At 40.5% G+C, this 11,582-nt stretch overlaps 1 protein-coding gene across 1 annotated transcript in view; it reads right to left on the reverse strand.

The window, feature by feature from the left end:
- LOC140322307 (uncharacterized) overlaps positions 1 to 11,582 on the reverse strand; it is a 37,762-nt gene that overhangs the window by 2,681 nt on the left and 23,499 nt on the right. The window contains exons 3-9 of the mRNA XM_072398886.1: positions 10,880 to 11,509; positions 7,608 to 10,808; positions 7,127 to 7,246; positions 6,840 to 6,909; positions 5,297 to 5,502; positions 468 to 530; positions 216 to 381 (exon numbers count right to left, since the gene is read on the reverse strand). Coding sequence (XP_072254987.1) covers positions 216 to 381; positions 468 to 530; positions 5,297 to 5,502; positions 6,840 to 6,909; positions 7,127 to 7,246; positions 7,608 to 10,808; positions 10,880 to 11,509 — 4,456 coding nt within the window. The remainder of the gene's footprint in view (positions 1 to 215; positions 382 to 467; positions 531 to 5,296; positions 5,503 to 6,839; positions 6,910 to 7,126; positions 7,247 to 7,607; positions 10,809 to 10,879; positions 11,510 to 11,582) is intronic.

The following is an 11,582-nucleotide window of genomic DNA, read 5'->3' on the forward strand; positions in this document are numbered from 1 at the left end:
TTTCAGTTTCACTCTGCACTGCAGCCAGGAGCAGACACGTGCTGCAGCCAGCATCAAGGAGACACACACAGGATCAAATATCGGGGGATGTCTTATTCACGGGTGAGTGCCTTATTTTAATTATTTTTTCAAAAATCAGGGGTGCAAGTCTGACTCAGTTATGCTTAACTATACACCAGAGCGGCACCTTGCAGAGATTTGGAGTCAATACTTACAAGCATGCACGTCCAGTTTGGTTCAGGATTTGACAAGTTCCATAGTTACAGCTTGCGTATTTCTTAGACAAAGGATCACAGTCAGATATGCAAGTCAGGCCATCAGTGGAAAAGTACGGGCTGTAAAATTCTTTGATTCCATTGGGAAGTGTGTCCATGCAGAGCTCTGTAAAGTCAAGGCACACTCAGGCTATTATGTATATTGGAAACATTGCAATGGCAAGCATGAATAGATGTGAAAAAATGTCTTACCCACTGCAGTTGGTGGTTCCACTTCTGTGATAGCCAAACTGTTTCTATCAATACAGAATAGAGCTATAAAGATAAAATAAGGAAATTAGGTAATATGATATGATATAGTATTTCCCTTATCATGTCAATCATATCATATCATGTGTATAGGTATCTGTGGTTTCCATATTACACCTTAACTATCTCTAGACCAGGCCATCTGTATGTAAGAGCATGGAGGCCAAAACTCTGACAAATTGGGGCATACTTATATTTTTTTCACCCATCGTTTACCCTAAATGTACACAATAGGCCCGATTTGTTTAGGATCTCCAAGACTGTAAAGGAAGCAATGGGCCTGATTTAATAAAGCTCTCTGGAGAAGATACACTTTCATCAGTGAAGCTGGGTGATCCATTCCAGGTTTGCTGGATCACCCATCTTCACTGATGAAAGTGTATCTTCTCCAGAGAGCTTTAATAAATCAGGCTCATTGTTTCACATTGGATTCACTAAGAACGTATATGAATCAACATTTACTCATAATCTATTCATTTTATAATTGAATCCAATGTAAAAAACATGGTAAAAGTCAAGTGAATCTTTGATAGAAAAAAAAAGTATCCAATATCTTAGTATCGATTCTCAATTTTTAATGCAGATTGATAAAACGATGATATCTTGGGGGGTAGTGATTAGTGCTTTGATTGCTATACCGCATATACCCAAAAGTGGTCAGAAACCTCATTTGAATAGAGCAGTTGGGTACCATATTGTAAATCGGCACACATGGCCCTCTTAATTTTTAATCAACACCTTTGAAAAGTGTGTTTTAGGGTTGTTAGTAAAAAACCCTGATCTTCATTGTAGCCTAAAGCCTCATACAGATTCCGATGAATGTCAGAGGATTGTCACTGGAAACAATCTTTCATGATCGATCATCCCAAGTTGAGCATCCCCAGTTGAGCATTTTAGGAATCCTAAAAAGATAACACCCTACTCTGTATTTTATATTTCTGACACATTGTGCCTGATCCATTAAAGCTCTCCAACACTGGGGAAGAAAGACTATCATGGGAGATCCTTTGCTGGAACACCCAGGTCCTCCCATGGTAGTCTATTTTGTCTATCCTGTCTTGAGAGCTTTAATAAATCATGTCCATTATCTCAGAATGCCCTGATATAGTGGGTCTGATTTATTAAAGTTATCCAAGGCTGAAGAAAATACACTTTTATCAGTGAACCTGGGTGATTAAGCAAACCTAGAATGGATTTCTTAAAAGTATATTGCTATTTTTAAGCAAATGTATTCAATCCTGGAACAGATCAATTCCAAGTTTGCTGGATCACCCAGGTTCACTGATTAAAGTGTATCTCCTCAAGTCTTTGAGAGCTTTATTAAATCAGGCCCAGTGTCACAGAATTCTATTCTATTTAAAAAAAAATGTTAAAATCCATTTTTTTTAATGATTTGTTTGGTTCCACTGTCCTTCCATAGAAAACATATACATAAATGGAACCTTTCAAAATAAAAACATAGAAATGCCTTTGTTTTTTAAAGGTTTGGGCTCCAGGACATTGGAAATTGTGAATTTTTAAGAATTTGGCAATTGGGCAATTGGGAATTTTTTTTCCTTATAAATCCATCTGTTTATGATTCCATATCAACTTGTTATATCGACATGTGCTTGTCCATGTAAAGATTACTTTTCTTTTATTATTATTATTATTATTATTATTAATAATAATAATATTAATAAACAGGATTGATATAGCGCCAACATTTTACGCAGCGCTGTACATTAAATAGGGATTGCAAATGACAGACTAATACAGACAGTGATACAGGAGGAGAAAACCCTGCCCCGAAGAGCTTACAGTCTAGTAGGTAGGGGAATTTCACACACAATAGGATGGGAGATATGTAGTGGGGAAGTAGTGATGGTTTCAAAAGACAGAAGAAGACGGGTAGGCAAGTTTGAAAAAATGGGTTTTGAGCACTCTTTTAAATGAGCAGAAAGTAGGAGCAACCTGAATAGGACGAGGAAGACCACTCGAGAGAGTTGGGGCAGCTCTAGAGAAGTCTTGTATCCGTGCGTGTGATGAGGTTATGAGTAAGGAAGTCATTAGTAGGTCATTGGAGGAGCGGAGAGAGCGACGGGGGGAGTATTTTTTTACCAAGTCAGAAATGTAAGTGGGACAGTAACTGTGTAGTGATTTGAAGGGAAAGCACAGGAGCTGAAATTTGATTCTAAGGTGAAATGGAAGCCAATGAAGTGAACTACAAAGAGATGCAGTGAAAGAGGAGCAGAGGGAAGGATGGATGAGCCTGGCTGCATCATTCATAATAGATTGTAAAGGAGAGAGTCGGGTTAGTGGCATACCACAGAGGAGGATGTTACAGTAGTCCAGGCGGAAGATGATAAGAGCATGTACAAGGAGTTTGGTGGTCTCAGGGGACAGGTAGGGGCGGATTTTGGAGATGTTGCGTAGATGAAATTGACAGGACCTGGAAATGTTCTGAATATGGGGGGGAAATGAGAGGGCCGAGTCAAAGGTGACACCAAGACAACGTACCTGAGGGGAGGGCCAAATAACAGTGTTGTTAACAGTTAGATATATGTCAGGGGGAGATTTGGAATTTGAGGGGGGGATGATGATGAGTTCTGTTTTATCCAGGTTGAGTTTCAGGAATCAGTCAGACATCCATGATGAGATGGCTTACAGGCAGCATGAGACCTTATCCAGGACTGAGGGAGACAGGTCAGGGGTGGACAGATAGATTTGAGTGTCATCAGCATTCACATGGTACTGTAAGCCAAAGGAGGATATGAGACTACCGAGAGAGGAGGTGTACAGAGAAAAGAGGACCGGTCCAAGAACTGACCCTTGGGGAACAACAACAGGGAGGAGAGTGGGCGAGGAGGATTTACCATTGAAAGAAACTTGAAAGGAGCGGTCAGACAGATCAAGGAGAAGGGAGAAAGATCAGAGCAGAGGAAACGAGAAGGAGCAGGGAAAAGTTGCCTTGAGACTTAGCTCTGATGAGGTCATTGGCCTCTTTAGTAAGGGCTGTTTCAGTGGAGTGGGCAGCTCTAAAACCAGACTGGAGGGGGTCAAGGAGAGAGTTGGTGCTCAGGTAATAAGTGAGTCTTTTGTAGACAAGGCGTTCAAGAAGTTTGGAGACATATGGGAGAAGGGAGATAGGGCGGTAGTTGGAGGGTAGCGAGGGGTACAGTAAGGGTTTCTTTAGGATAGGGAAAATTATGGCATGTTTAAAAGCTGAGGGGTATTTACCAGTAGAAAGGGAGAGGTTGAATAGTTTGGTTAGGGCAGGGGCCAGGGTGGAGGAATGGGCCCGGAGTAGATCAGAGGGAATTGGGTCAAGTGGACATGTAATAGGCGGAGATGATGAGAGAAGAGTTAAGACTTCGTCCACAGTAACACAGCTGAGGGAGGCCAGTGATGATTTACAGGTGGAAGGGGTGGGTATGGCTGGAGTGGCTCGGTGGGCAAAGACATCATGTCTGATTTTGTCTATTTTATCTCTAAAATAGGTGGCAATGTCTTGGGCAGAGAAGGATGTTGTGGGGGGAGCACGTGTGGGGTTAAGGAGGGAGTCAATTGTGGAGAAGAGGTTGCGTGGGTTGGAGGCTTGAGCAGAAATGACTGCAGAGAAATAATTTTGTTTGGTGACAGTGAGCTCTGTGTTAAAGCTTTGAAGCTGGGCTTTGTAGTCCATGAAGTCAGCGCTGAGGCCAGATTTCCTCCACTTGTCCTCAGCTGCACGAACAGACTTTTGTAGCTGTTTGGTGTGATTGTTGTGCCAGGGTCGGGGGTTGGCAGGGCGGGGGTAGCGGAAGGTGGCAGGAGCAACATTATCCAAAGCCAGGGAAAGTGGGTGGTTTAACATGGTGGCAGCTTCATCTGGGGAGAGAGAGGGGGTTGGGGACGCAAGGCAGTTTGAGAAAAGGTTGTTTCAAGGTTACGGATATCTCTCTGCCATTGACTAAGTCTGGGATGTGGCAAGGGAGGGCAAGGGTTTGATAGGTTGAAAGTGATAAGGTTATGATCAGAGAGGGGAAATGGTGAGTTATCAAGGAGGGTGAGGTTGCAGAGTTTAGAAAATACCAGGTCTAAAGTGTGTCCGGCTATGTGTCTGGGGCCATTGATGTGCTGTGTGAGTCCAAATGAGGAGGTAATGGAGAGCAGTTTGGCTGAGGAGGGAAGGTTGGGCTCATCCATTGCAACATTAAAATCACCAAGGATGAGGGTGGGCAGGTCAGGTCTTTCACTTAATCTCCACAGAGAATAGATAGCGATTGAGATTTAAATATCTAAAGTGGACTAGTCATTAGAGATATTGTTCTAGTTGTGTGCATGCATGTTAAGTATTATGTATATGTAACATTGCTGGGTATTTATTTCCCATCATAGAGTTTTTCTAACAATTCTATTATCTGATTTTACCTCCAGAAGAAAGGAGGAGTTTAGAATCATCCAGGATTACCATCTACTTCCAGAACTAAGATGCTGGTTTAAAGATGACGCAACCATATGTATCCTGTGCCTATCTTCTTTTTTTATAATCACAAATGTCCGATATAGATAGATTCCTATTGCAGCCTCTCGACCTAACAAATTTAGAAAGCTCCATTCTGATGGCTGGGGAAAAAGAGAAGAGAATTCATACTTGGGCCTTCCACAGAGGGATTAAACTATCTCAGTCTAAGGAAAATCCAGATGGATAATAAAAACTTTTGCTAAAGATTGCAATTTTTTAGGAATGTATTTATGCAGACAAGGCAAGAGCTGCTGAATGAAAGGTGGGCAAAAAAGGAAATACTTACATCTTCCAGTTGTGCAGTTTTGGTCCTTGAGTAAATCTAATTGCTCTGTTATTGTCTGCAGTGCTTCATTGTATTTGGCGGTCACATTCACATCATCCTGTAATGGTAACTGCAAGACGACGGCATGATTCACAAACATACCCTCAACAGATATATGAGTGCTCCTTGTATAGACTTTTGCTTTCCTAGCTGAGCCACCTCCGGGCCTATCAGAAAAATGCACAAAACAAGAATCCAAATTTATGATATTTGTTTGTTGGTGGGGGCTGATTGTGCAATGGGAGGGGAAGCCTAGATATGGACTTTATTCATTTAAGAACAGAAAACTGATTGTGTTAGGTTGGGTTTATTTTTACACAAAGTTTTACATTTTTCAAATGTGTCAAATTGATTGCCAGTAAAGGATATATGTTTTAACCTAGAGATAACAGGCCTGATTTATTAAAGTTCTCCAAGACTGGAGAAGATAGACCATCATGGAGAACCTTGGTTATTTACCAAAACTATATTTTGGCAAATGTTTAACCAAATCCATTTGAGGTTTGCTTGATCACCCAGGCTCTCCCATGGTGGCCTACCTTCTCCAGTCGTGGAGAGCTTTAGTAAAACAAGCCCAATGAGTATTCTGTGTTAGTTGTATACTGATTTCTTTTTTCCATGTAGCTACTACCTATTTTTTGACCATTACCAGTTGACCTCCTTGCCTTTATAACAGTGGGCCTATAGTGTTGATAAAATTAGGCTCCCTGGAGGGTTTAGTCCTTGAACTGCTATTAAAAAGCACCAGTACTGTGTTATTCGGGTTGATAAGAAGATGCTACACACTTCTCCATATCCAGAACGAACAACTAGTTATGCTTTGGTGGAAGGTTAGCGTGTGCTGCTATAGAGGGAAACTTAAGTAAACATGTTGCATTGATCTACAAGTTTGCTCTTTAGGAGAACTTGACTTTCATAAATGTTTTCATTTATTACTGCTTCATTTACTCATATGCGTGGAGTTTTTATTTGTGAGTGTGCAGGTACTCATAAGTCAAACACCGTTATCTGACAGCAGCGTACACAATTCACTGTAAGACCCTGTGGTGGGATGGAAGCATGGATATCTTGGTAGGTTCAGTAATGCTAAATACACATTTTTAACTGACTGTTGATTGGGGTAGAACCAGTAGTTTATTAATACTCCAACCCCCCCCCCCCCCCCCCCCCCCCCTCAGCCCAACACCAGTTTTTAGGAGAACCATATCATGTCACTTGCTATGAGCCTCTAAAGCTATGACATGGTGAAAGAATCTCACCTTATTTCTTTAATCTCTACTCCAACATACCCATCACTGTTTGAATAATAGGTACCCATCTATAAAGGAAAACAGAGAGTAATGTCAAAATCTTTTAAAGAAAGAATGCAACATACACAATGTTATATATAGGATTCTGAGAAGTTACTCATTTTATTCTAGTAGTTTGTAGAACTTCATTTGAAAATTTGTGAATTCACAAATTTGCAAGTAATAAATATAGAGTATAGGGCTTTGTTAATAACTGAAACTCAGGCTGAAAAGCTCTGTTAGTGATTTTCAAGTCCACCAGCACTGATGCAGCTACTGTCCTGCCTACAGGAAATATAAATACATTTTTCACATAGCTCAGAAATATCAATTTATTCCAAATAGTGTATTTGAATAAACGTAAATGAAATACAAAAAAAGTAAAAGTGAAAAAATAAAACTTTAAATACACTTTAGTTACAAAAAAAACGCTAATTGCAAAAAAATAACTCTGTCCCTGTCATTTTCAAGCCAATATTGTAACCAGTTAGGAAGAGCTTACCAATAGGAACTCTGTCAGGAAATCTGTCAGAACCTATGTATGTCTCACACAATGTTCCATAATAGTCGTCTGGACAAATACACTTAATTCCATCATAGTAACCTCCATTTAGACAAACCGCTGTGGGAAAAAAAAACAAAAAAGTTCAATAGGCACAAGACAGTAAAATGTGTGAATAACCTTTTACTTTTAAAGTGAAGCTTACAAGCCTCAGTTCAGGGTTGAAATTATTGCAGGATTGCTTATGCTTTTGGAGCGTCTTTTGTGGAGATTCTCCTAAATTCCTGCACTGGTTATACATATTATATTTTATACCTGGAGCCTTCATTAGTGTTGATTTTTTGTATCCTATGGTGATAAACCTGTATCAGGCATATTTATATTTTCAATTTATATTTATATTCGTTTATCATTTAGACTGGTACATCCACAGAGAACATTCAACATTCTTTTCTTGATGCATAACCAAATATTCACTTACGTGTTGTTGGGCCAACAGGGCTTGTGGTGGTTGTTGGAGATACAGTTTCTTGAAATGTGGTTGTTAGAGGTGCAGTTGTTGATGTTTTTGGAGTAGTTGTTGAAGTTGTGGTTGATGGTGTTGTTGGAGATTTGGTTGTTGAAGATGTGCTTGTTGCAGGTGTAGTTGTTAAAAATATGGTTGTTGGTATGGGTATTGAAGACACAGTTGTTGGAGATACTATGGTTTGAGATTCTGTTGTTGGAGATGCAGTTATTGAAGAAATGGTCATGGATGTGTGTGTTGGAGGTATAGTTGATGAAGATATGATTGTTGGCGGTGTGGTTTTTAGAGATGTGGTTGTTGGAGGTGTTGTTGTTTGAGCTGTGGTCTTTGGCGGTGTAGTTGTTAGAGATATGTTTGTTGGAGGTGTAGTTGTTAGAGATATGGTTGTTGAAGATGTGGTTGTTGAAAATGAAGTTATTGGAGTTATGGTTGTTGGAGACATGGTTGTTGAATATGAGGTTGTTGGAGTTGAGGTTGACAGAGATATGACTGTTGAAGATGAGGTTGTTGAAGTAGTGGTTGTTAATGATGTGGCTGTTATTGGAGAAATGGTTGTTGGGGATGTTGTGGTATCACTGATAGTAGTTACTGCAATACTGGTGAATGGAATAGAAGTGGTAATTTTGGTGGCTGTTGACCAAGGTGTAGTGAACATAAACTTAGTGGTTAAGGTCTCTGCAGTTGTGATAATGACTGAATCAGTTTTTGGATGTGTTTTACTTTCCAGAGTAGAGTATGATGATGGTGAACTTTGAACTAAATCTTTTGTGGTGCTTACATCAGGTTCTCCAGATCCACCTGGCGTAATTAATTTTGTTAAAGTGACCTGCTGGGTGGAGGCTGGTAATGCAGTAACAGTTTCTGGTTCCAGGGATACCTTGGTTGTTGAAAATTCTGTAGGAAATATACCACTAGTTGACCACGCTTGAGTTGTAACAGTGCTTCTGATTTCCTCAGGTGTTGTCACACTATCAGAAGCTGTCAGTCTATCTTCAGGTGTTGTCAACATATTTGATGATGACTCTCCTGTAGAGAGATCTGGTGTTGTATAACCTGCTGATGCTTCTGCTGTTGTGTATTTGTCAGTAACTACTTCTGGTGTTTGAATCTCTCCAGGTCCCGCAGAGGTGAATACAGTTGTAAATGATGCCGTGGTGGCTGATGACTCATCTGTGTGGGGTGTTGTCTTCTGTTCTCCTGAAGTTCCTGGTGTTGTCAATCTTTCAGTAAATCTTTGTGGGGTTGTTTCAACATCACCAGATCCATCAGTTGTTGTGAACATTTCAGTAACTGTATGTGGTGTTGATGGTACTTCTTCAGAGCCTTCAGGTGTTGTATAGACCTCCGTAGCTATTTGATGGGTTGTCTCAATGTCTCCAGACCCTTCTGGTGTTTGTGGTGAGGTCATAATGTCACCAGAGCTTTCTGTGGTAGTGTACATCTCAGTAACTTTTTGTTTTGTTGTTTCTATGTCTCCAGAACCCTTAGCAGTTGTAATTACTTCTGTTACTGATTGTGATGTTGTTTCTAATTCACCAGAGCTTTCTGGGGATGTAAACATTTTTGTAGTAGGTTGCAGTGTTGTCACACTTTCCTCAGGGCCTTTTGTTGTTGTGAAAACTTCAGTTAATGATGGTGGCGTTGTTTCTAATTCTCCAGAGCCTTCTGGTGTTGTGAAAACTTTAGTTACGGATGTCATTGTTGTTTCTTTATCACTAGAATCTTCTAATGTTGAGAATATTTCTGTAGCAGTTTGAAGTGTTGTCCCAAGGTCCCCAGAGCCCTCTGTCGTTGTAATCACCTCAGTGATTGATGGTGTTGATGCTTGAGGTGTTTCAATTTCTCCAGATCCTTCCGGTGTTGTAAATACTTCTGTAACAGTTTCTGGTGTGGTCTCATTATCTCCCGAGCCTTCTCCAGAACCTTCTGAGGTTGTGAAAACACCAGTTATTGGTGGCAATGTTGTTTCTGCATCAACAGATCCTTCTGCTGTAGTGAATATTTCTGTCACTGTTTGTAGTGTAGTCTCAGTTTCCCCAGGACTTTCTAATGTTGTGAAAATTCCAGTTATTGGTTGTAATGTTGTTGTGTTTGCACTAGAGTCCTGTGGTGTTGTGAAGATTTCTGTCACTGTTTGCTGTGTAGTCTCAATGTCTCCTGAGCCATCCCCAGAACTTTCTAATGTTGTGAAAATTCCAGTTACTGGTGTTAATGTTGTTATTACACTAGGTTCTGTTGTGAAAATTTCTGTCACTGTTTGTGGTGTAGTCATTATGTCTCCAGAGCCTTCTGATGTGGTGAATATTTCTGTCACTGTTTGTGGTGTGGTCTCAATCTCTCCAGAGCCATCGCTAGAACTTTCTAATGTTGTGAAAACTCCAGTTACTGGTGGTAAAGTTGTTATTACGCTAGGTTCTGTTGTAAAAATTTCTGTCACTGTTTGTGCTGTACTCATTATGTCTCCAGAGCCCTCTGATGTGGTGAATATTTCTGTCACTGTTTGCGGTGTTGTCTCAATATCATCAGAGCCATCTCCAGAGCCGTCCCCAGAACTTTCTAATGTTGTGAAAATTCCAGTTTCTGATGGTAATGTTGTTATTACGCTAGGATCTGTTGTGAAAAATTCTGTCACTTTTTGTGCTGTAGTCATTATGTCTCCAGAGCCTTCTGGTGTGGTGAATATTTCTGTCACTGTTTGTGGTGTAGTCTCAATGTCTCCAGAGCCATCTCCAGAACTTGCTAATGTTGTGAAAGTTCCAGTTACTTGTGGTAATGTTGTTGCTATTGCACTAGATTCTTCTGGTGTTGTGAAGATTTCTGTCACTGTTTGCCATGTAGTATCAATCTCTCCAGAGCCTTCTCCTGAGCCGTCTCCAGAACTTTCTAATGTTGTGAAAATTCCAGTTACTGGTGGTAATGTTGTTATTATGCTAGGTTCTGTTGTAACGATTTCTGTCACTGTTTGTGATGGGGTCATTATGTCTCCAGAGCCCTCCGGCGTGGTGAATATTTCTGTCACTGTTTGTGGTGTTGTCTCAATGTCTCCAGAGCCATCTCCTGAGTCTTCTCCAGAACTTTCTATTGTTGTGAAAATTCCAGTTACTGGTGGTAATGTTGTTGCTATTGCACTAGATTCTTCTGGTGTTGTGAAGATTTCTGTCGTGTTGTAAATATTTCTGTCGCTGTTTCTGCTGTAGTCTCAGTGTCTCCAGAGCCTTCTCCAGAACCTTCTAATGTTGTGAAAATTCCAGTTACTTGTGGTAATGTTGTTGCTTTTGCACTGGATGCTACTGGCATTGTAAAGATTTCTGTCACTGTTTGTGGCGTAGTTTCAGTGTCTCCGGAACCATCTCCAGAACTTTCTAATGTTGTAAAAATTCCAGTTACTAGTGGTAATGTTGTTGCTATTGCACTAGATTCTTCTGGTGTGGTGAATATTTCTGTCACTGTTTGCGGTGTTGTCTCAATGTCCCCAGAGCCTTCTCCTGAGCCATCTCCAGAACTTTCTAATGTTGTGAAAATTCCAGTTACTGGTGGTATTGTTGGTATTATGCTAGGTTCTGTTGTAACGATTTCTGTCACTGTTTGTGATGGGGTCATTATGTCTCCAGAGCCCTCTGGTGTGGTGAATATTTCTGTCACTGTTTGTGGTGTTGTCTCAATATCTCCAGAGCCATCTCCTGAGCCTTCTCCAGAACTTTCTAGTGTTGTGAAAATTCCAGTTACTGGTGGTAATGTTGTTGCTATTGCACTAGATTCTTCTGGTGTTGTGAAGATTTCTGTCACTGTTTGTGGAGTAGTATCAGTGTCTCCAGAGCCGTCTCCAGAACTTTCTGATGTTGTGAAAATTCCAGTAACTGGTGGTAAGGTTGTTATTATGCTAGGTTCTGTTGTGAAGATTTCTGTCACTGTTTGTGGTGTAGATTCAGC

Source organism: Pyxicephalus adspersus, chromosome 2 (genome assembly GCF_032062135.1).
Source record: "Pyxicephalus adspersus chromosome 2, UCB_Pads_2.0, whole genome shotgun sequence".
In the NCBI taxonomy this organism is placed as follows: domain Eukaryota; kingdom Metazoa; phylum Chordata; class Amphibia; order Anura; family Pyxicephalidae; genus Pyxicephalus; species Pyxicephalus adspersus.